The 21,899-nt window shown below is 48.2% G+C and overlaps 9 protein-coding genes across 9 annotated transcripts; 3 read left to right on the top strand and 6 right to left on the bottom strand.

Annotated features, from left to right (window-relative positions):
- Window positions 1–2,340: 2,340 nt before the first annotated feature.
- Window positions 2,341–2,619, bottom strand: BKA55DRAFT_689554 (uncharacterized protein; the record flags this gene model as incomplete). Its single annotated transcript, XM_046199366.1, has 2 exons — window positions 2,341–2,358; window positions 2,422–2,619. The coding sequence occupies 2 exons, from the start codon at window positions 2,617–2,619 to the stop codon at window positions 2,341–2,343; spliced, it is 216 nt and encodes a 71-aa protein (XP_046050299.1).
- Window positions 2,620–3,967: 1,348 nt separating this feature from the next.
- On the top strand, window positions 3,968–4,711 carry BKA55DRAFT_352857 (uncharacterized protein). The gene has a single exon (XM_046185804.1). The coding sequence runs from the start codon at window positions 4,209–4,211 to the stop codon at window positions 4,635–4,637; it is 429 nt and encodes a 142-aa protein (XP_046050300.1). The 5' UTR covers window positions 3,968–4,208; the 3' UTR covers window positions 4,638–4,711.
- Window positions 4,712–10,904: 6,193 nt separating this feature from the next.
- On the bottom strand, window positions 10,905–12,438 carry BKA55DRAFT_593675 (uncharacterized protein; the record flags this gene model as incomplete). Its single annotated transcript, XM_046195580.1, has 3 exons — window positions 10,905–11,237; window positions 11,302–11,851; window positions 12,074–12,438. The coding sequence occupies 3 exons, from the start codon at window positions 12,436–12,438 to the stop codon at window positions 10,905–10,907; spliced, it is 1,248 nt and encodes a 415-aa protein (XP_046050301.1).
- Window positions 12,439–13,046: 608 nt separating this feature from the next.
- On the bottom strand, window positions 13,047–14,210 carry BKA55DRAFT_689557 (uncharacterized protein; the record flags this gene model as incomplete). The annotated part of the gene is made up of 1 exon (XM_046199367.1): window positions 13,047–14,210. The coding sequence occupies one exon, from the start codon at window positions 14,208–14,210 to the stop codon at window positions 13,047–13,049; it is 1,164 nt and encodes a 387-aa protein (XP_046050302.1).
- Window positions 14,211–14,356: 146 nt separating this feature from the next.
- Window positions 14,357–15,188, bottom strand: BKA55DRAFT_566895 (Endoribonuclease L-PSP/chorismate mutase-like protein). Its single transcript, XM_046192672.1, has 2 exons — window positions 14,876–15,188; window positions 14,357–14,824 (listed from the first exon to the last, which is right to left on the bottom strand). Exon 2 carries the CDS (start codon window positions 14,811–14,813, stop codon window positions 14,409–14,411), a length of 405 nt encoding a protein of 134 aa, XP_046050303.1. The 5' UTR covers window positions 14,814–14,824; window positions 14,876–15,188; the 3' UTR covers window positions 14,357–14,408.
- Window positions 15,189–17,592, top strand: BKA55DRAFT_737791 (aldehyde dehydrogenase domain-containing protein). The gene is made up of 5 exons (XM_046201372.1): window positions 15,189–15,685; window positions 15,742–15,943; window positions 15,997–16,557; window positions 16,611–16,877; window positions 16,928–17,592. Exons 1-5 carry the CDS (start codon window positions 15,564–15,566, stop codon window positions 17,261–17,263), a joined length of 1,488 nt encoding a protein of 495 aa, XP_046050304.1. The 5' UTR covers window positions 15,189–15,563; the 3' UTR covers window positions 17,264–17,592.
- A 272-nt stretch (window positions 17,593–17,864) lies between these two features.
- BKA55DRAFT_566897 (uncharacterized protein) lies at window positions 17,865–19,385 on the top strand. The gene has a single exon (XM_046192673.1). It carries the CDS (start codon window positions 17,993–17,995, stop codon window positions 19,316–19,318), a length of 1,326 nt encoding a protein of 441 aa, XP_046050305.1. The 5' UTR covers window positions 17,865–17,992; the 3' UTR covers window positions 19,319–19,385.
- Window positions 19,386–20,173, bottom strand: BKA55DRAFT_566898 (Endoribonuclease L-PSP/chorismate mutase-like protein). The gene has a single exon (XM_046192674.1). The coding sequence runs from the start codon at window positions 19,867–19,869 to the stop codon at window positions 19,441–19,443; it is 429 nt and encodes a 142-aa protein (XP_046050306.1). The 5' UTR covers window positions 19,870–20,173; the 3' UTR covers window positions 19,386–19,440.
- An 84-nt stretch (window positions 20,174–20,257) lies between these two features.
- On the bottom strand, window positions 20,258–21,778 carry BKA55DRAFT_566899 (uncharacterized protein). The gene is made up of 2 exons (XM_046192675.1): window positions 21,725–21,778; window positions 20,258–21,583 (listed from the first exon to the last, which is right to left on the bottom strand). The coding sequence occupies exon 2, from the start codon at window positions 21,474–21,476 to the stop codon at window positions 20,568–20,570; it is 909 nt and encodes a 302-aa protein (XP_046050307.1). The 5' UTR covers window positions 21,477–21,583; window positions 21,725–21,778; the 3' UTR covers window positions 20,258–20,567.
- Between the last annotated feature and the right edge of the window lie 121 nt (window positions 21,779–21,899).

The following is a 21,899-nucleotide window of genomic DNA, read 5'->3' on the forward strand; positions in this document are numbered from 1 at the left end:
TCAACTGCCGCTCCAAAGTCAAAATTTGACTCTGTTCCTCTCTATCTGCTACAGGCGCGTTGTGCGGCAGGAGGACAAGTCGTACATTAGCTCCTCCATATGTGCTTTTTTAGACCACATCGTGTGGCTGGGATGTTTTGAAATGCCTAGAACAGTTACGCTCATGGCTTGCAAGGCTTGCAGAAGCGTGACAACGGTGCTGGGTAACTTGCAGTTAGGCTGGGAGCTATCTTGGTACCTTTTAGTCTACGGCACTCATACTCGAGACTCCACTGTTTGCATCTGAGGTGCCGCACGCGAACTGACATTGACTTTTGATGGTTGGCTGGGCAAAACCTAAGCTGTGCAGTCGATAGCTGAAATCTCCAGCTACGATTGCAAGCGCAAGTGCAAGTGCAAGTGTGACTGATTGAGTTTCAAGTGTCATCGTCACACGGGTATAGGCAGATATTACATAGAGTTTATGCAATGATCGCAAGCCAATCTGCATGTGAGTGCCGCACCACTGCACTCTTGGATCAATTGGTCTTGGTCTCAGGGCACTCATATCCATGTCACATCGTCGTAATCTCGACGCATATTCAGAGACGGCTCCAGACCACGACGAGTGGGACTGTGGGAATAGCTTCAAAAAGAACAAGGCGGGAAGTAAGAAAAAGAAAAAAAAATGCAGATGCAGGTGCATGTATTGAATGGAATGACTCCACTAAATCTGCAGAAATAAGCAAGTAAACCGAAATAGTGGAGTTACTCTGGGCTCTGTTAAAAACCCTAACCGAGGAGAATTGCCAAAGCCGGGATAAAACCTGGAGTGACAGGCGGAGAAGAGAGAAAGGGGGAGGCGAAAAAGGAAAAGGACAGGTCTCAGAGTCTCAGATTAAAGTAAAGTCAAAAGTGAAATGAGTCGAAGCGAGACCGCCATGTCTCCATTCCCAACTCCGCTCTCATTCCTATCAATGAAGCCAGACTCAGATCATGATAACGCAGTCTTGCTTAACACTCTCTGCTGCATGCACAATTAACCCCCCGCTTGAAGAGAAATGATTACGGAGAAAGTTGGGGAGCCAAGACGTCAGCGGCTGGTATGTGACCTTTCGGCAGCCAACATCGAGTCTGCAGTTGAAATTCCTCTTGTACAGCCTCTAATTGGTTCTGAGAGGGGAGGGGGGAATGGCAATCACCATTTGAGAGAGAAATAGCCAATGACAGTATCCCCGACCCTGGTCGGATGTAATACGTGCTAGCAATGCGAGAGACGGCACGTAGCGCCGAGGGCTGCTGTAGATGGGTATTGTTAAAGGTCAGGCGTCAATGACCACCAACTACATGACCAACATGCAAGACACAGATGAGATTGGTGCGAGAACACAATGCACGAGACACAATGATGTGATATGAGAATTTTTGATGAATTGTTCAAAATAAGTATATAGATAAAATAGCCTGCCCAGAAGGCTAAAGCCATGCCAGGCACCAGGCCGTGGTCTTGCGTGTATTCTACCACGATGAATAGAAGCGAACAAGTAAAACATTCAAATAACCCCAAAATATCCGAAGCGCCCGGCGGCAATAAACAGGGTATCCGTGGGTATACAAGAAGAAAATCCGATAATATGACAAGGTTACATCCCATCCCAAAGAAAACTCCACACATGAACGTCGTCAAATACACAAAAATTGGTGGTCATGAAAATAGAGAAGACAGCGCCTCAGTGGTATCCATCTCACATGAGGCAGTGAATGCAGTCTTTCTCTTTTGGAGGGGTTGATCACCCGCAGGCTGGGCTGAGCTGAGCCTGACAAGTGCTGATCCGGAAGCTGACGGGGTACCCATACATTGATGCCGGGCATGCCGCACCCAATCACTCGAATGCCCTGAACCTCAAAAAGATGGATGGGTTCCTGAGTTGGCAGTGCTGAAAGGGTGGTTGTCGGTATCGTTGGGTTTTGCTTCGGTTGTTGTAAGAGGGTGCCAACTTAGGTCGTCCTCGCATGTTGATGTTGGTGGTCAACTTGCTCTGTGGCGATATATGGCTTTGCTCTTGGTGATGGTGGGGTTGCCAAACTGCAATAAATGGCTGGCTGACCCTAATGGCAGGAGGGGGATGTATTCATGCGGCACGCTGGAGGTTAAGAGCCGAATATCATATTTCCTTTGCGCCGAAAAGGTGGTTGTTGTGGGTTGGCTGGTTGGAAGAATCATTGAATGCTTGCTTTGGGGATTAACCGTCCATGTCGCCATGTGATTTGTTTCCCTCCACCGAGAAAGAAAAAAAGCTGAATGTAGTTCGTGTGTTACTCGTGTTCAGGCCTTTAGGTGTTGTATGTTGGTTGATTCATTTATTTGTAGCCGACCATCTTTGCGCAGCGTTCGCAGTAGTAGAGGTTGTGAGCGATGCGAACCATTCCCATGGTACTGACGTCGTCGGTAGAAGTAGCCTCGACTGAGCGAGCGCATCGCATGCAGCGAAGAACCTCGACAGAGGCGATGGGGAGTGCGATTGAGTCCATGCTGTATCTGTGTCCTGAGCTGGAAGAGTCTGAGTCGGAGCCTGAAGAAGGTGTTGATGATGTTGAGCTTGTTGATCCAAAGTGGTGACTTGAAGGTCTGGCAGACATGATGATGGAGACGAGGTTGGAAAGGGCAGACAGGGCGGGTAATATAGATATTTTGAGGTGATGTACCACAAGGGGCAGGGTAAGGAACAAGAAGAAAAAAGGAAGCTAAAGCCTTTTTTGTTTGTTTCAAGTGGATGGGGATGTGCTGGCGCCTTGGTAATTGCTTTGCTGCTTTGTACTCTTGCTTTGATGCTTCGCCCTCAAGGGGGACTGTGCTGGTTAAGAAGGATTGAATAGCGACCAGGGGCCTAGCCTTTTGAACTCTGGAGCCTTGAAAACAAGCCCGTCCGGGGGAGGGGTGTGTGTTTTGTCTGAGCCTGACTGAACGAGACTGGGGACTGGGACCAGGGAGGGCTACGCTACGTAGCGCTACGTCGTATACGTAGACAGACAGACAGATACGGTACGGTACGGAAGGACGGTACAGTTTGGAACTGTAGCACAAGGTGGCTGAGGCTTAGTCCGGTAGATTGCAGCTGGGACGAGCAGAAGGGGGCCCTTGTGTTTATTTGAGTGCACAATCAATCGCTATTACTGAGAGTCTAGAGTGTCCTAGGGGTATTGTATCGTATCGAGTCGAGTCGAGTCGTATCGGTGAAATTCGTTTCATAAAAGGGATGTAGGTTCTGGATTCAAGGGCGTTATTTTGGGGGGTAACCAGGCCTTTTTATCAAAATGGCTGAATCTTTTTCTTGATCCTGCTAGCAGCAATTGGATGCAACACACGCGCGCCCAGAGAGAAACAGGGCAGGCAGGTCAGTTTCAGTGTGTGGTTTTGGGGGCTACGTAAGTTTTTTCTTCTACTTCTCCTTTAGCTGTGCTGCTGCGGATCGACGATTGAACTGCTCGTCCACGGATGTGTCTTGCGAGACGGCGTGTCGCGGAGTAAAGATCGGCAGCGGGTCGAGAGAAACAGCAGCAAGACATTGTGCCAAGCCCAAGACGAGCAAAACGGAGAGTCCAAGCATACGCCCCTCTTCAAGGCACCAGCATTCATTTCAATTCAATTTGAGTCCTGAAAAGATATATTACAACTGCGGCATATGCCAGTATCAGACAGACCTGGGCTGTTATCTAAACTGCTCTCGGTGAGGGATAATTGTCTTAGCAACCATAAACTCTCTGACTGTTGAGTCTTGGCTTGAAACTTGGCGTTCACTCACTGTACGACAGGTCCAGAGTCAAAAACGGAGTGGCAGAGGGAGAAGGGGGGGGGGGGGGGGGGGGGGGGCGTGGCTTGGCTCGAACCCAATACCAGAACAGGCCTGGCCGATGCAACGTCAGGTCTTGGGTCCTGACCAGGCGAAACCCGTCCATCTCCATCTTGTCCGTTTAGTTTACTTTTACCCCTGTCGATTCATCTGAGATGCTCCGTTTTCTTTTGTGTTGAGCTTATGCGATCTATCGGGGCTTACGGATCACCAATCTCGAGACTTTGTTTTGGCTTGTGATTACCTGTAGGGTCATGTTGGTGAGGCATCACGCTGTGTCTGATTGATTAACTGACTGTCCAGAATTATTCTCTTATCCTCCCCTGTCGCGCCCGTGATCATCACCACCCCCAATTCGTCCTGTTTTGGGGCTGGCTGATGTCTCGGATATGCCTGTATGTACTGTACCTCTTACAGAACTGTAATATTCTCACGGCACGGGAAGAAACAGCTCAAAACTGCTTACGACGACAACGGGGCACAGCTTCAGAGACAAAAGGTACAGAGTACAGCGCAACATATTCATGCATTGTTTGCTTTTTGGCAGTAATCTACCGCCTTGTTCAACCTGGGCACGAAAAAGAACAAATGCAGATAAAGCTTATTGCATGTTTTTGTTGTCAATCGTTGCTCCGGGCTCCCGTAACGGGGTCTTCCTTGCACAATGGGAGCTTCCTGCAAGTTAGATTGCAGAGTCTCGTGTTGATGAAGCTTCTAGCTTCAGGGCCCAAAAGTCTGTGCAAAAAGACCCTGTACCTGTGCTGTATCACTCTAGCTTTTCATCTTCTACAGCTTGGACCAAGATGAGTTGTCCAGTGTTGCTCTGGCAAGATGAGTCAAATGTACGGTAGTACGACAATTCAACATGGTCCGCCTCATGAAATTGAGTTCACCGTTAAAATCACCCCGGATCGGCCAGCTCAGCCCAGCAAGGGCACGAAGCCACAGGGATCAATTAGGTAGTAAAAAAGGACATATCGAGCTGACTGCGTGCGCCCGTCTTCCGCGGATGCCTGCTACCTTTTGTCTCAACTGAACGTGCAAGTGACGGACTTTTCGGCTTGTATGGCATGGCATGGTGATTGATAATGGGCGGCGCTTGAACCGCGCCGAAAGGCCGCGCAATTGATACAATAAGCATTGGATCTGTCACATTTTAACAATGGCGTTCGCGTCGAGCGGCGTGTACAGTAGATGCAGTGATTAACCCTTGTTGTGCGACCAACATTATATGAAAGGCGGATCGTTGGATGGAGTCTTGAATCCTAGGGCGGGTTTCACGCATATCGCGGGATCCGATGTGAGAGAGTTTCTTTTCTCCATCGGTGGTCAACGCATAACTTGAGATAAACAATCGGTATTGTTTCTCAACGCATGAAAGAGTCGCTATTGGGCGCCCGCCAAGCTTCTATTGTGACAGAATTGTAATTTGCAAAGCTTTGTCCTCGTATGGAAAGGCGCTATTGGATGGCTGTCACTTACAAGCCTCAATCCTGATGCAACGTAGACAGCCCAGCAGAAAGAACAACAGAGCCGCCCGCGACTACGGGCACCACCACGATCTAAGCACCAGGGTGATCCAATATCCGCAGGGAGAAAGATGAGCAGAATGCTACAGCGTAGCACACCGCGTACCCGGGGATTCGGGTCATTCAGTTTTCAGGGCTGCAACGCTGGTCTTACGGGATCCAATATGTTGATGGTGATGTTGAATGATACTCCGTAGAGAAGAGATGGACCCCTAATTCTTTTTGAGGGCTGACTCTGACCGAAAGCGAGAGCGAGAACCCTGTCCTTGCATGATGAGCCTGAACCGTTGGATTGGGCTCTGAGCTAGCGTTTAGTGTACCCAGAAATAGAGCAATGTTGAAATGTGTAAATTGGCGTGTTGGGCTCGACAGTAAAAGTCCACTGCAGAAATACAATGCTGTAGAGTTTCATGATGATAATGACCGCTTCTTCTTTGCTGTCTTTTCTCTGTGGATCATGTTGGGATGAATTGCTATTTCGGGTTCATCTTCCCGCCCTTTGGCTTCTTTCCAGGGGCCCTTGCCGTGACTCACAAGGTCCTTATGAAGCTGTGCTGTTAACATGCAACTCAACGAGGTGAAGAGAGTGGTTAACAAGATATCACAGTAAGCGGTAAACGGAGTTAGCCAACGGAGATCTTGGCAGGGCATTCCGTTCCGGCGTTTGAAGTTAACCTCCAGAACAGTCCTAGCGCCATCGGGCACTCCTTTGATGACACAGCCAATTTCCGATCTTCAGGGCACTGAGACGAGAACCTTGGTCGGGCTATTAGAACAAGATCGAAGGATACCAAGCTTCGGTTTTTTACTGTCTTGTTCTGTTGTATCTGTCCCATGAACCAGATCCCACTAGTCGGAGATGATTCCGCTTCAATGGAGATATCTCATCGATTCGGTTCTGTGATTATACGGTAGGTTGAGTCCAGAGCATTCTAACGAGATACATGAATGTTCTGGACGGGAATAACGGCAGACGACTGGGTCTGGAGCTGTCACTCTGCTGGTAAGTCTTTTTGTTGAGCATGGAAAAGAAAGACATGGCATTGCATGGACACATTTCAACGACCCTGAGCATCTCGATGTCGCCCGTTACGGCTTCATTGGATTGGTCCCCAAAGTTGCAACGTGCTTTGCCAAGACCTTGAAACAGAGTGTCAAGCACCATTCACGTTCACGCTATCACACCCGGCCGAGTCGTGCCAGTCACATCCGGCACGGCACTCGAGACAGGCAAAACATCCATGACGCGAGAGTGCCATCGGCATCGTACTGTAGCATGCAATCGACATCGCGAGCTTCCTTCACAAGCACCGGAGCTCCTCCGTCCACCTTGTTCTTGTCTAGGCTGTCTGCATGACCCCGTTGGCGATGGTGATACCCTGCATCTCATCATGGTCCTTAAAAGCAAATTATGACAGGGTTTGAGTTATTCCCGATCGCAGTAAATTAGAACATCGACAACATGTGGTTGATGGAGCTATCAGTAGACGTTTGAATGATGTAATCCATAGCACGCGCGTAATTCAACCCTCGAAACATGACACAAGGGAGCGCTTATCGCAAAACTGATGTCGATAGTTACGCAGCACCCACGTGTGATTGAAATCCTCTCGATGCCCAGAACCAGACTTACTCATCGGATCAGCGAGTGAAACTGGAGAACAGTTGATTGATCGTCGGATTACCGGGACTGGGCTTGGACGGGAACGCTTATCAGAACCCGCGATCGTCTATCATTTTTTAATTTTTTGCCTTTCGATGGTCCCGATGAGAAGGGAAGATATGTGGGGTTTTAGACTGACGTCGGGGGGATCTTGATTGATTCATCGAAAGATTATCAGTTCATGCGTGGGATGAGAATCTGTTTGATCTTCGTTACGGAGGAATTAATCATCGAGATGTGTTTTAAGTAGACTGCCTGAGTTCGATTCGTAGATAAAGACACACTGCACTGTCTCATCGCGATCGATCACTTATACGAGTGGTGTCGCTCCGTTCAGCCCTTTGAAGAACCCGTTTTAAACTGGATTGATGGGTCAGTCTAGAGTTTGAGATAGACAGAGCCATCCACATCGTCCGGACAAAAACCGCCACCATACAGTGGTGGTTTTGACAAAATGCCCATGGCCATGCCACCCACAATTCCATAGATTATCAATTGCCCATAACACCCCCTCTGGTCGCAATCTCGTCGAATGGAAATTCTCTCAGCGTTCCTGGGAGCTAGGCAAGACCATTTGTTGTAGATCGATCTGGAACACGCTATAAAAAAAAAACCGCCCTCATCAAGTGATGGAGCCACATCAAGATGGGCGACACCACCCGGCCGAGATGCTCTACCAAACCTTCGATGGGCGTCCGTTTTCGTTATGAAGAGTCTCCCGTTCGGAGGTGCTCCTGGGAACCAATTGCCTCTCTTGCCACAGATATCGAGATGCTTGCTTTTTCCACATCGACATATCCATATTCAAGACAATTCTTCATCTCGCGGATTAAGATGGAGGAATGGTAATGTAGCCTCATCAATGCTGCAAGGGGATCGAGACGGAGATACTCTGCATCGGGGATATGGATGACCCTTTTCATAATTCCCACCCCTTCCCCTTCTGCTCCGTTTCTCATTTTGCCTATGCTACAGTAGTACAGAACCTTACGCGTATCTGTTTTATCTGATGCGATACCATCCGATGCATGCGATGCGATGCCGCGGCATTCTGTCTCCTACGGAGCCACTGCATGGCGCTGTAATTAAGCTCCCCGACGGATGCGACGGATCAATGTGTTCTTTGTCAGACGATCACAAATTGCTTGGCAAGCCCTGTCATGTCTAAATTCACTAACTGTCTCTAGCACTGGTCTGAAGTTATTGCTGACTGATGTTTTTGTTTTCCGCTCGAATTGCTATTTCCGTCAAAATAGAGGAAATAATGCCGCTCACCATTTTAAGAGTCAGAGTGTTAGACTCAGAGTCTAGAACTCTGGCTTGGCAGGGTCCCCTTATTTTTTACTTTTTTTCTCACTGGCGTTTTGAACTGGGGGTGGGCCCAAAAGGTCCCTGAAGTTTGATGAATGATCGACCCGCTTGGACATGATGAGCAACATGTGTTTTGCATATCATTAAATTACAAACCCAACCACTCTAAGCAGTAAACTTGTCACAGCCACGATGTTCTTACGAAGCTCTTGCTCTCTTTCCATCAAACCCCAGCAAGCGCTTACAAGAGCAAGACAGTGTTGCATCGCAGACTGCAGTACCATGCGGGCTAGAACTCGCCTTGGCGGCGTTCTGCGGGAAATTGCATGGCACTCAAGTGAGACGTTGGAAACGTATTCCAGAATACGCCATCTTGCAGAGCTCGGATCTCAAAATGGACTTTAAGCCACAGGTCCGGGTGATCCCAGGGCTGAAGAATTATGGAGCGGTGAATCCCTTTTACAAATTAAGGGTCCTTTTGAAGGGTCCGTCCGGTCTTGCTTATCACACGAGGGAGGCTCTAGATTTGGGCCTTTGTCTTACATGCCAGAAGCTCGGCCAATATGACTGATCTGTTTCGGCCTGACTCTAGAAAACGTCCGTGGCTTCCTTGATGCGGCAGTAGGTGCCTGTGCTTGATGCATTGTAACTGAGCACTATGCAGCTGATTGCTTTCGATCAGAATTGCATTCCGGGTACTGTACTCACGGAAAAAGTTCGATGTTTGAGTAAGCGAGGGTTTCCGCGTGATAATCCCTCAGGTACTTGGTCAGTTATTTTATCAGTTATTCCATTTGAATCTTTCCTATCAGATCATGATGGAGCTCGGGCATGCCGACGCGGATCAGGCAGGGCTTGGCTTTATTGATTTTCAGGGCAGAGCCCCAGAGGGTAAGTCAACAAAGTCATTCGAATCGGTGCTTTTACTGTAGTCTCAGCGTCTTTAAACCATGCTGCTATTCTTGTCTGGCTATTGACTAAAAGTGTTGTTGTTCTGGCCAGTCGATACTACGCCTCCGGAAAAGACCGTTATCGAACTCTCGGTATTCATACAACGTTTGCTTGAATTACCTAGGCGCTTTTCCGCTTCTGCCGGGCTCCGAGCGTTCCTGGCTAATTCGAGAACATGTCCTTTACACAATACCCCAGCGTGTACTATGCCATTCTCTCCTTCGGGGTCTCTCAGTCGCCCTTCTCCGTTACGCCTTGCCGTAGAACACCCTAACCAATAGCGAAGCGCGGTGGCAGGGGAAACCTTCGCACAGCCGTGCAGTCCCATTGGATGACTTGGTTCTCAAGAGCGTGGGAAACTCCTCGGGAATACCCAAGATCAGCACAGCGACGTTCTAGACCTTTTGGATCTATGGGTTGCGTGTCCTCGTGCCCTGAGCCACAGTTCTTGGCTTCGTTGGCTTTGCTCCGTTGGTCTAGAACGTGTTACGAGTGCTACTGTGGCGCCCTTTTTTTTTTTCGGATGTGACGGGAGGGGCATATCATAACGGTTTTGTTGTGAAGCCCGAGAAATCAGAATGACACGAGAATGACAAGGGAGGGGGGAGTTTGTGAGTGCGATGCGGGCGGTTAAAACGGTTTTTGTGATTGAGGTCACGCGAAGCTTGGCGCGAGTTAATTTTGTGTCTTGGGCGTTTAAGGTTGCGAAGAAATGACTGATTGATCAACCTTGTGACCTTGAAAAGTCCGGGTGTGTTTCGAAAGATGCTGTCGTGGCTGGGTTGGTTGTACTGATGCAGGGTCTTCTTCTCACACCCTATTCTTGCCCTGATATTGATGATTTGAGTTTGTTAGGACTTCCGTGTCTCGGTTTGTCTAACGGCGCAGCTGGTCATTGGCATTGGCTTTGGTGTTGGGCTTTGTCTGCTTAGCATCAGGCAGTTGAGAACATGGCCATTGGTGTGAGAACATGTCATGAAACTCGTTCCGTCAGATGCGGAGTCAAACGCAGTAGGGCGAGATGAATAGATATTGTTTATATCTATAATTTATATCTGTATAACTTGTAGGTCGAGTCGCAAGCGGGTATCGCTAGCTGCCAAACGAATGTCGATCATCTCCGTCTAGGGCAAGTCTGGGGAGTTACCCTACGGCATCTTTCAGGTACCAGGGGCAAACTTGGAAACTCTTTGTTCCTGGAAACCTGTTTTAGCAAATATGTGATACATATATACTGCCACTGCCTATAATATGCTAGTCTTTGTTTTCCGTTATATATAGTTGCTAGCCCCAGCGCTTTCCTGCCATGAGAGGCTGAAAGGATGAAAGGCTGTCAGAATGCAACAATCTCAGTGGTTGGTTGGCCTCCCGCAGCTGCCTGACGCATTACGTGGACATGCATTCAATCTCGCCGTCTCAACATTGCATCTCAACTACGGCTATCAACAGTAAAGTTTCATCAAAATGAGTAAAGAGATGGATCTCATTGATACCATGTCCATGGCTTCCACTGTCGACGGCCCAGGCACACCTACACACACAACGACAACCGAAATCTGCAGAGAATACACCGAATCCGTTCCCTACCCCGGAGCCATCTTCATCATCCGCCATCGCGACTCAGGCAAAGTCATCACCATCGTGAACGGTGACCTCCGACTCTGCGAGGGCTTCAACCCGAGAGGAGGCTTTCACTGGGAGTGTATCGAACGAGATAGGTGGCTGGGCTTTCGCAACTGTGTATCTGGGACTATCATCGGCCACAACGAGAGGAAGAAGTTCATCGCCAGAGTCGATAAGCATCAGTCGCATGAGTACTTTACACTTCGACCGAGTCCGCAGGGTGGTTATGAGCTTTTGATGAGGCATGGGCAAGAGTTGTGGAGCATGGCTGTTGGAGATGATGGGAGTGAGTTGGTGGAAGTGAGAGGTGAAGGTGCTTTGTGGGACTTTCTGAAGACTTGATGGTATTTTCTTTTTTGGATCTGATGGATGCTTTTTGTCTTATTTATGGTACAGAGCCGTTTAGCTCTGACACGTAGCCGCGAATACCCTCCTTTTCTTCATCGGTGAGGAATATCTGGAAACACCTCTCAAGAGTTTCTACGCGCTCCCCTTCCGTGTTACAAGTGGTGATAATCTGTGTCCTTCCTCCCAGATTCTCTTTAACAACCCCATTCACAAGCATTCTCTTTCCATAAATCTCCATCTCCCCTTCAAAGCTTGCCTCATTCTCCACAGGGCGAAGCAGAAACTTGATAGTCAACATATTGCGTAACTGATGGCTATCCGCGTGAGTGTTGATCCACCAGTTGACGACATCCCAGTCCAAAGCGAAGAACTCGATGCCTGGAAACGAGTAGAAAGAAATCCACTCTTTGTCTTGGCTGTTTCGATACTGATAGATCCAGAGTTTGGTCTCTTCCGTTTTGTGGACTTGATGAGGTATCCAATCTCTCTTGAGTCGGATTTGCTGGGTTCCAAGGTTCTCGTGTACTAAGCCGTCGATGAGTGGCATTGGCATCGTGGCGCCGTCACCTCCGAATGCTACGTCGGAATGATATTTGCTGCCGTCCGGGAAAGTGATGATGTTCACGATATGATTCCTTATTGTTTGGTTAGCTCTTGATTCATGTTGCCAACACGCTCAGGATATCCAAAAAAGAAAATGAGGTGATTTATCCAGTGATAACCTGCCTCTAGCATTCAAAATACCGACGGGGTCCCTTGATGTGCAGTTTTGACTTCTTCATTTTACCCCAACAACTGAGGTAAAGTGGCTTACTTACCAACCTGGATAGTCCCCCGTAGGAACGCCCTCAAGTCTCCCTCGAGTTCGTACCCCGGCAGTATATGCATCGAATCCTATAGCTCGAAGAACATGATTGTACAAGATGGCGATCTCCATACAGAAACCACCACGGCCACGATTATCCGTCACCATCTTTCGAAAAAGATGTTGAGGATCAAGATCGATTTTGTGAGCCGCATTATAGTGCAGAGATAGGTTTTCATACGGGAACGTGGCAAGTGAGTGCGTGTGCAAGGCTTTCAACAGCATCAACGAAGGCCGAAGGTCTTCTCGCAGCGCTTTAGGAAGATTGATGTGATCGAAGAATCGTGAAAGTTGCTCTTGACTATATGCGGAAGTCATTTTGTGAGGAGAAGTGGTTTGGTAAAGACTCACTATTCTTGAGATGATTCAGTTCTTCTTTTCAAACCAAGTTGGCGGTGAGTCATCTCTGGTCCGACTTGATGCCGTGCTCTTGCAACACCAGACGCTTGCTAGGATATCTTGGAAACCTAATTGGCTGCAAGGCCTTATCAGAACATGAAGGATTCCCGGATAGCCGACACCAAATCCTTTCCATGAGTGAAACTCAATTCGAGCTGGTATAGCTTCTGTTCCAGTCTCCACAACCTATCGACTTGTCAAAACGACTCCTGGATGCATCAAGGAAAACGTTGTTCTTGCAAGTCTCGTGTTTCCCGGGCCATGGTCCCTTTCTGGAAAGATACTAGGTGTAAACCATTGTCCATCTGCCACTAGTACTGTAGCTTGAACTTCCTTCCGGAGGTAGATATATCATGTTTCATAAGGCCTACTACTTTGACAATCGAAACATGAGTTACAGGTACTTTTGGAAAGACAGGAAAGTTATGATAGTTCTGGGAAGCTTTGTTGTTTCATCATGCCAACTAGCATTGGGTTAACCATTGGATATCTACCTCATCTAAATTCTAATGGAATGTTGTATCTGTTTATTGCACACTCATCCCCTCGCTTAGTAGTAAAGAGCCCGAGCACTGGATTTGAAACGGTCGTGGAGTTGGAGGCCAGATCCTATCTCGTTCACCATCTGAGTTTCGTGAACGACCAGCTTCAGCGTGAAGCTGCTCCAAGTCTGATGTGTCTCCCCATGGCCATGTACGGCACTTACCCGATGACATATCCCGTTGCGTCAACCGTGCGATCAGTACCGGCGCTATATGCTTGATGTCTATCTTTAGCGGCATAGTCTCGTCGAATTGCTCGGCTTGATTCTCCAGCTCTGACAGCCAAAGGAAAGGCCTACTTGAGTGACGAGACTGAAGTGCCTTGTCATCAACGTAGAGGAATGTGTCTGGTCGTAAGCCATTGGGGATAGTTCTCTCATTTCGCATGGTGTTGAAGAGTCTTTGCAGAGGTTCTGAGTCGCCGTACTCTATATGATGTAATGTGAAACCGTCTTTGACTCCTGTCTTGACATTGGGAATGAAATTGAAGCCACACCGTATGGCAGTTTCCATCTGCTCCTTGAATACCGGCCAGCCCAGATCCTTTGAGTGAAAGGTCACAAAGCCGCAAGATGCCAACTTAGGATCACCCAAACCCATAACGTGTTCCTGCCATTGAACAGTCATAGCCTCTCTGATAATCTGTCTGTCGTAATTCCCAAGCGTTTTCTTGGCATTCCGGCTTTGTTGGTCCCAGAAACCCTTCATATCCAAGCTAATTTGACGAGCAGCAATTTCTTCTTCTGTCAAAGCAGCCTCTACCGCATTATCCAAAAGATCTAGATCAGCTTTGCTCATCCGATATCTCTGTAGACTTAGATCAGGGCCCACAGCTGGGGTGATGAGCAAGGATGCTTCGAAGTATGAGATGGATCCAGGATCTTGAACAGCTTTGGTGATAAGTTCAGACCAAGTTAAGACACATACTTTCCGGTAGTGAGAGTCTTGTGCTTCCTGAGATGGCCATTGGGAGAGCTTTCGCCGGTCATCATCGCTCAGTGATGACTGGTCAGTGGTGGCGCGTTCATAAAGAGCGCGCGTATCATCGTCCAAAATTAATGGGGTTTGATCGTGTTCCGAGACATCATGACTGCTCCATCCACTCGCGTATTGGAATCTACGCCTCTTGGGCCAAGGAGCTTCTGGCATGGTGCCAATTGACTTGAGATGAGGCAATCGTGTAATGAGTCTCACGGTCTCAAGAAGCAGGTGAGAATCTCTATGGACCAGGAATAATTATTCAGCCGGTCTGCTTGTGCTATAGAGCAACAAATAAGTGGGACAAAACCGAGAGCCACATGAGACATGGTGGAGAAGAAAAGATGCTTAATAAATTCCGCTACACAACTATTGCTGAATGGTGGCCTCCACCTCGATCTCAACGATCATACCAGGAATACCCAACTCCGTAACACCCACACAAGTCCAAGTTGGCTGATGATCAGGCATCCACTTCCGAAACTGCTCAACCATGAGGTCAAAAGAGCCCGAGAGGGAAATGTGATAGCTCCTAACGGAGTGAACGTCTGCCCAACCCCTTGCGCCAGCGTCTTTGAGGTTCTTCTCAACGTTCTTGAAAGCCAGGTCAATTTGACCCTTGAGATCTTCTTTGTCGATATTGCCTTCGTTGTCCCATCCGCCTTGGCCGGAGCATTTGATGGTGTTGCCGACGCGGACGGCTTGTGAGTATGAGTATTCTTTGTTGTTGGTCTTGCCGACGCCTTCGTAGTTGAAGTAGGTGAGATGAGACATGATGACGGTCTGTTTGTGTAAGGCACTGAGACAAGATTGATTGTGAAGCTGGAGGCTTACAGGTAGCTGAGGATTTGTGACTGAGAGGTACAGATCGAAAACGGTCGCTGTGCTTAATGCTCGTATCAGAGGCACAGTTGCCCTTATGTACTACACAACATGACACACAGTATCACCACCCAAGATCTTGGCGCATGGCTATGATGATCACAGAACCTATCATGAATCCTTCACCTCGGCCACCTCGTCATGCCACAATGACCGAGTGGCCACCCAACATTCCTATTCCAGTTTGACTCTCCCACTCTCAAGAGCTGTATCTCACTTTCCCCGCAGAATTGCCCAGAAACATCCCAGATGCAGTATGAGATAAGACCTGTCTGTGGGTTGTCAGAGGCCCAAAAACTTACCCAAAGGAGAATAGCCCATGTTCCCCCGCATCGTGGGGTTAGAGATATCGTTAGTGTTCCCCCTCATTCTGGCCTGAATACTTTCCTGACATGAACTGGGACATGATGAGAGACTGTATGAGGAAAGGTTTGTGGCCAATTGAAGTGTTATCAGCTGAATGTGCAAGCGAGATTGTCATGATTGAGTGACCCCGCAAAGATGGACGCGATGGTGTATGAGCTGTCATTTGATGCGTCGCACTCATTATAAAAGATCATACCCCATCCTTCCTCATTGAATACATTCAAACTTCTCTCATTTCTGTCTTCCCCGCGCCTTGCGTCTCTTACATATTTCACAATGGCATCAACTACATCAATCACATTGCCCAATGGCAAGAAGTACGACCAACCTACAGGTCTCTTCATCAACAACGAGTTTGTCGCTGCTTCGGGCGATGAGTTCGCAGTGACAAACCCAGTGTAAGCTCTCACCACTCCCTCAAATCTCCAATTGAACGGAAACTCACACGTCCCAGCACCGAGGAAGAAGTCATCAAGCTCAAGGGAGCTTCAAAAGAAGACGTCGACAAGGCCGTTCAAGCAGCCCGCAAAGCCTTCGAGGGTGAATGGTCAGAGCTAGCTGCCGTCGACCGCGGCGCATTCCTTTACAAGCTTGCTGATCTTATTGATCGCGACCGTGAGCTCATCGCTGCTATTGACGCCTTTGACAATGGAAAGGTATGTATGAATGATACCCACCCAATCGATCGCGTCGCTGACACTGTTGCTAGCCCTTCAGCGCTTGTCTTGCCGGCGATCTCGACGAGTCGTACAATGTCTTCCGTTACTACGCCGGTGCGGCCGACAAGATCAGCGGCAAGACAATTGAGACATCTCCCGCTAAGCTCGCATATGTTCTCCAAGAGCCTCTTGGTGTCTGCGGACAGATTATCCCGTGGAATTTCCCCTTCATGATGCTCGCTTGGAAGGTCGCGCCCGCGCTGGCATGCGGTAACACCGTCATCCTCAAGCCCGCTGAGCAGACACCTTTGTCTGCTTTATACTTTGGTAACCTCGTCAAGGAGGCCGGTCTCCCTGCTGGCGTTGTCAATGTCCTGCCTGGTCTTGGCCCCCAGACTGGAAAGGCTATTGCTGGACACATGGACATTGACAAGGTTGCGTTTACGGGTAGCACCAACACTGGTAGGGCTATTATGAAGGATGCTGCGAACAACCTGAAGAACATCACGCTTGAGTGTGGTGGTAAGAGTCCCTCAATTGTATTTGCCGATGCAGAGCTGGAGCAGGCTGTTAAGTGGTGCCACTTTGGCATCATGGACAACAAGGGAGAGGTGAGCTTCATAACCCATTGAACAGCGCCATGGATACTGACAGTATATCTCAGGTGTGCACATCCACCTCGAGAATCTACGTGCACGAGGACATCTACGACAAGTTCCTTGAGAAGTTCGTCGCGGTCACAAAGGAGAACGACAAGCTCGGTTCTCCCTTCGAGGAAGCAACAGTCCAGGGCCCTCAAGTCTCGAAGACCCAATTCGACCGAGTTATCTCATACATTGAGGAGGGACGCAAGTCTGGTGCTAGACTCCTGTACGGTGGTAGCAAGCACGGTGACAAGGGCTACTACCTCCAACCGACAGTCTTTGCAGACGTAAGTTTCCGCTCCGACAATACCAAAAAGTATTCTGACTCGAGTAACAGACTACCGAGGACATGAAGATCATGAAGGAAGAGATCTTCGGCCCCGTCGTCTCCATCGCCAAGTTCTCTACCGACGAGGAAGCCATTGCCAAAGCCAACGATACATCGTATGGTCTTGCCGCCGCTCTCTTTACAGAAAAGATCTCTCGGGCACACAAGGTCGCTCGTAAGCTTCAGGCTGGCATGGTCTGGATCAACTCATCCGGCGATTCACACTTCGGTATTCCTTTCGGTGGATATAAATCTTCTGGAATTGGTCGTGAGTTGGGGCAGTATGCGCTGGATGCGTATACTCAGTCCAAGGCTATTCACGTCAACCTGGGATTCGAGCTGTAGGGGAAGCTGTATAGAGAAGCCGTCACGAGATAGCCATAATGATACCATTTGTTACATTACTGGTGGCTGTGTGTTCTGTTGAGTAATGTTCTCGTTTGTCCGTGGCCTTTCCCAGGCTGATTATTACAAGTATGAGGAACGATATTCGTGTCACGCATGAGATTGTCCATCAATATAGTGACTGTTCTCTGGCTCGGCTATCTTCCGCTGGAACCTTAACATATTTGATATCGGGTACCTTATCTGTGAGAATGTGATTATGGTTTCCTTATCAGCCTCCTTATCTTGACTATCCAGCCAACAAACAGGTAAATCAGTGACTCGGAAAGTATCAATCCCGCCGATAACCGGAGTCGGCATATAACATATTGAAACGAGCCAACGCTCGGGATCTGTTTCCTCTTTATCGCATTCGAACCCCATGACCCGGTTTCGGCCCCGCCTTATCGGATACGTGATCTCACTTATCCCCAAACCATGTAATCTAATTCGTTGGAGGCTTGTCAGTGGAGAATGACTACAAGCAAAAGGGCGTCCAGGAGATACCTGATAACATCGGCATTCGTGTCTCGTTGCCGAAGTATTAGATATAAATGATAGCATTCAGTCTTATCTGGGTTGCGCTATAGACATGATAAGCCTAATAATACATCTGAATTTAACATCCTGTTCCTTAAAAGCAAATAGTACCTCCTCTACAGTAACAACATATCATATACCGCAGTCACAATGACAGTCACAGATACAGTCAGTCCCGATGCTATCAGAGCTATGTTCGCCTCTGCCCTCTCGAGCATGTATCGACGTGAGGTTCCTCAATACGGCACACTCCTCAAGCTTGTATCCGATATCAACCACCAAACACATCAACCCATCGAACCTCGTATCGAGGTTGAACGCCATGGAGCTATCAGACTTGGAACACCAGAAGAGCTAGCCATAATGCGGCGCTTATTTGCTGTAATGGGCATGCATCCTGTTGGCTATTACGACCTCACTGTCGCCAATCTCCCAGTTCACGCCACGTGCTTTCGACCTCTCACACAAGAAGCTCTGGCTTATAACCCATTTCGGGTATTTACATCGTTATTGCGGCTTGAGCTCATCGAAGATGAGACACTTCGGACACAGGCGGCTGATATCTTGCGAAAACGCAACATCTTTACACAGCGCTGTGTGGAATTAATCGAACAATTCGAGTCGCAAAAGCATTTCTCAGAATCTTCTTCAGAAGAATTCATAAAAGAAGCTCTGGAGACATTCCGATGGCACAAAACATCAACAGTAGACATGAAAACATACAAAGCTCTCCGAAAAGCACATCCCTTGATCGCAGACGTCGTCTGTTTCAAAGGACCTCACATCAACCATCTCACACCTCGAGTGCTCGATATCGAAACAGCACAAGTTGAAATGCTTCGATATGGCCTTCAAGCCAAAGACGCCATCGAGGGACCTCCACCAAGACTTTGTCCTATTCTCCTTCGCCAGACAAGTTTCCTAGCCCTTGATGAAGCGATTGCTTTTTCTGAGGGAGAAGAAACGGGAGGAAGCCATAAGGCGAGGTTTGGGGAGATTGAACAGCGAGGAATGGCTTTGACGCCAAAGGGAAGACGTCTATATGATGATCTTATCAATGAGTGGCGGGGATCTGTGGCCAAGCTCACGTCTGATGCTAAGCCTGGTTCGAAGGAGCAAATTCTTGCAGAGGTTTTCCAGAAGTTCCCTGATGATTTGGAAACTATTCGAAAAGAGAAACTTGCATACTTTACATACAATGCTGTTTCTAAGCTGTCGAAAGACTCTGGTGCGAGTATCGACAGCCTTATCAGTTCTGGAATTATCAAGGTCGAGCCGATCACATATGAGGACTTCTTGCCAGTTAGTGCAGCTGGAATCTTTCACTCAAACCTAGGGGAAGATGGCGGGTTGAGTCATGTTGCAGAAGCGGATCAAGGCTCCTTCGAGAGAAGTCTTGGTTGTCATGTCAAGAAGGAATTTGACCTGTACAGTGAGATGCAAGAAGGGTCGATTCGAGAATGTTTGGAGAAGTAATGGGTTATGAATGATGACTTTGTTAATTTAGCGACTTATGGAATGATATATTGATATAAATATAACTGTCTGATTTCTTCGAAGGGTTCTTGCTACATATCTTTCCTTGGAGCTGATCGAAGTTAGATCTTCGCTGATGGTCCCCTCAAGTTCGAAGTCTTAGCATCAACCTCAATCTCCAACCTCATACCGGGCAAGGCCAACTTCGCAACACCCAACACAACGCCTCCAGGTCTATTATCAGGAATACGCTTCTTAAGAGCCTCAGCTAGAGGAGATAGTGTCGCGTCAATATCGGTGTGATAACTGCGTACGTAGTAGACGTCTTCCCAGCCACGAAGACCAGCCGCTTTGAGAATATCGTCAACGTTTTGAATTGTTTGTTCAGTTTCTGTTTTGATGTCGGATGGTATTTCGCCTTTGGCGTTCCAGCCACCTTGACCTGAGATCTTGAAGTGGCCGTTGCCGAGATCGACGGCTTGGGAGTAGTGGACGGCGTCAGACAGGGTTTGGGTGAAGCCGGGAGGAGTAGTATATTTGATTGAGGCCATGGTGTAACGGCAAGAACAAAAATATATGGAGAATTGGGAAGTTTGTATTGAGACAGCCAACCGAGAATAACTTGAGCTGTGTCGGAAGAAGGTAATGGGATACTTACCGATCGTTTGAGTGAGGTCGTCGTAAGATTATATACTACTAGATCCAAATAACGTTGAAATGGATCGTATCCTTTTGAATTAATAATTTAAGACGCTCTCATCACGGCTAACACATATGGACTTCACCCCTAAAGACTTGAACTATTGGTTTCGGCCCTCGGCCGGCTTGGATAGCCGTGCATGCCGTGTTCGCGGCTCCATGCTAGGAAGCTAAAAAGTAGTATCTATAGACAGAAACGGTAATTCTAAGAGAGAAACCAGACCATTTATCTTTAGAATCTATGCAAGCTTATGCTTAAAATCGGTTCTGGGGTGTTTCAGTCTCCACAGCTCAAGTCAGGGCTAAGCTGTTCACCATGACAAAATCGGTTATAAACTTTCTGCATGGCACCATGTCCCAGACCACTGTAAAGCAACGTATAGAACGGGAATTTTCTCTATCAGTAGGACAATGCAGCGGCGAGATAGTAAAAAGCCTTGTTGGGTGGTGCTGAAATCTAATGCTTCGTTTGTTGGTCCAGATTCCGAAGCTGAGGCTGGGATGTGGCAACTGATTCAACTACTCTACTTACGTACCAATGCTATCAGTCCTACATGACTAGTTCAAGAAGGGTACTAGTAGCTAGAGCAGTAAACAAAGTCAAGAGTCCACCTTTGCTAATACTTAGTGCATGTGCACCATTGTCATCATTTCCACCACCGCTGCTTTTCCCAGAGGCCTCTCCGGTGCTAGTAGACTCCGAGGCGCCATCGGTCCCAGTACCTGTTGTCCCCACACCTGTATCGGTCGTTTTGCTGGGTATCGCAGTCAAGCTAGTGGTAGGTTTCACAACAGCCTCTGCAAGGCTACTGCGGGCCTTTTTGACATCCAAGTCACAAGGCCTCGGTTTAGGTGATGCGTCTTCGGCAAGAATGGGACAACCAACTGTGTGATTGCGTTCAACCTTCACCGCAGTGCCTCCAATAGCGCAGCCGTCGTACTCGGCGATAGCCTTGCGTGCCGTCTTTGCGCCAGGGCGAAGAGTAAAAGTCACGTTTCCAGATCGTTCAAACTGATTGTTCTTCAAGAGAAGACTGCCGTCTTTCCGTGGCTCGCAAACAGTGGTCCACCGCAAATCCCACTTGAGGATACAAGAATCTTCTTCGCCACGCCAGTACTGAAACTGATCACCCTCGTCAGCGTCGGCGATGGCTTTGCTCGTGTTGAGAAAGTAATATGGTTCTGAGTCTGGTAGAAAGTCTAGGTATAGTCGGCCGATGCCGAAGAGGGTGTATGCACAATCAAGTTCCCAGTTGAGCGTGCCACTGAAGGTTGTCAAGACAGGAGCATTTTGAAGGCCGAAAATAACGGGGAATGGCGCTTCGGCGGCGTATGTATCTTCCCGAGGAAACACGATGTCGACTTCGCCAATGGCGGGGAACGAAACGACATCTTCGTCGGAGGCAGTTGCCAAGACTGCGAAGGCCAGGCTGATAAGTGTTGACGGAATGGCACGCATCTCAACGTCACTGAATCAATAGGAAATAAGCTTAAATGTATTGACAGCCACTTCCACTACTGACTGGGGAGATAAGCAGGTATTTAAGCTTCTTGTGGGATCGCGAGCTATAAAATGACCTGGTCAGCCCTTCTCAAGCATGGATCCATCCCTGTTCATTGCATACAAACCAGCACGATTTGGGGATCAGCTGAAAACCATGAAACAAGTCGGGCGTCTCGATTTTAATTGCAAAAGACAATCCCTACCAATCATTCATAAAAATACATTCGTCGCATGGCACTTGATCAGGAAAACGTGGCCGTTTAATTGAGGTGCAAAAAATGGAAGGCACTCCTTCCTGGATCGTGAATCACGGCGCATGACTAATAACCTTATCTTCAGCCTTATATCGAGTGTAAGTCGGACCAACGGTTAAACCGA

This window comes from Fusarium redolens (genome assembly GCF_020744475.1).
Source record: "Fusarium redolens strain MPI-CAGE-AT-0023 chromosome Unknown BKA55scaffold_7, whole genome shotgun sequence".
NCBI classification, from domain to species: domain Eukaryota; kingdom Fungi; phylum Ascomycota; class Sordariomycetes; order Hypocreales; family Nectriaceae; genus Fusarium; species Fusarium redolens.

What these genes read in the sequence shown, in the direction of transcription:
- BKA55DRAFT_737791 (XM_046201372.1), top strand. Translation starts at nt 15,564, where the DNA reads ATGGCATCAACTACATCAATCACATTGCCCAATGGCAAGAAGTACGAC. An exon ending in TTCGCAGTGACAAACCCAGT is followed by an intron (nt 15,686 to 15,741) that starts GTAAGCTCTCAC and finishes CACACGTCCCAG; the next exon opens with CACCGAGGAAGAAGTCATCA. An exon ending in TCATGGACAACAAGGGAGAG is followed by an intron (nt 16,558 to 16,610) that starts GTGAGCTTCATA and finishes AGTATATCTCAG; the next exon opens with GTGTGCACATCCACCTCGAG.
- BKA55DRAFT_566899 (XM_046192675.1), bottom strand. Translation starts at nt 21,476, where the DNA reads ATGCGTGCCATTCCGTCAACACTTATCAGCCTGGCCTTCGCAGTCTTG.
- BKA55DRAFT_566898 (XM_046192674.1), bottom strand. Translation starts at nt 19,869, where the DNA reads ATGGCCTCAATCAAATATACTACTCCTCCCGGCTTCACCCAAACCCTG.
- BKA55DRAFT_352857 (XM_046185804.1), top strand. Translation starts at nt 4,209, where the DNA reads ATGTCTCGGATATGCCTGTATGTACTGTACCTCTTACAGAACTGTAAT.
- BKA55DRAFT_566895 (XM_046192672.1), bottom strand. Translation starts at nt 14,813, where the DNA reads ATGTCTCATCTCACCTACTTCAACTACGAAGGCGTCGGCAAGACCAAC.
- BKA55DRAFT_566897 (XM_046192673.1), top strand. Translation starts at nt 17,993, where the DNA reads ATGACAGTCACAGATACAGTCAGTCCCGATGCTATCAGAGCTATGTTC.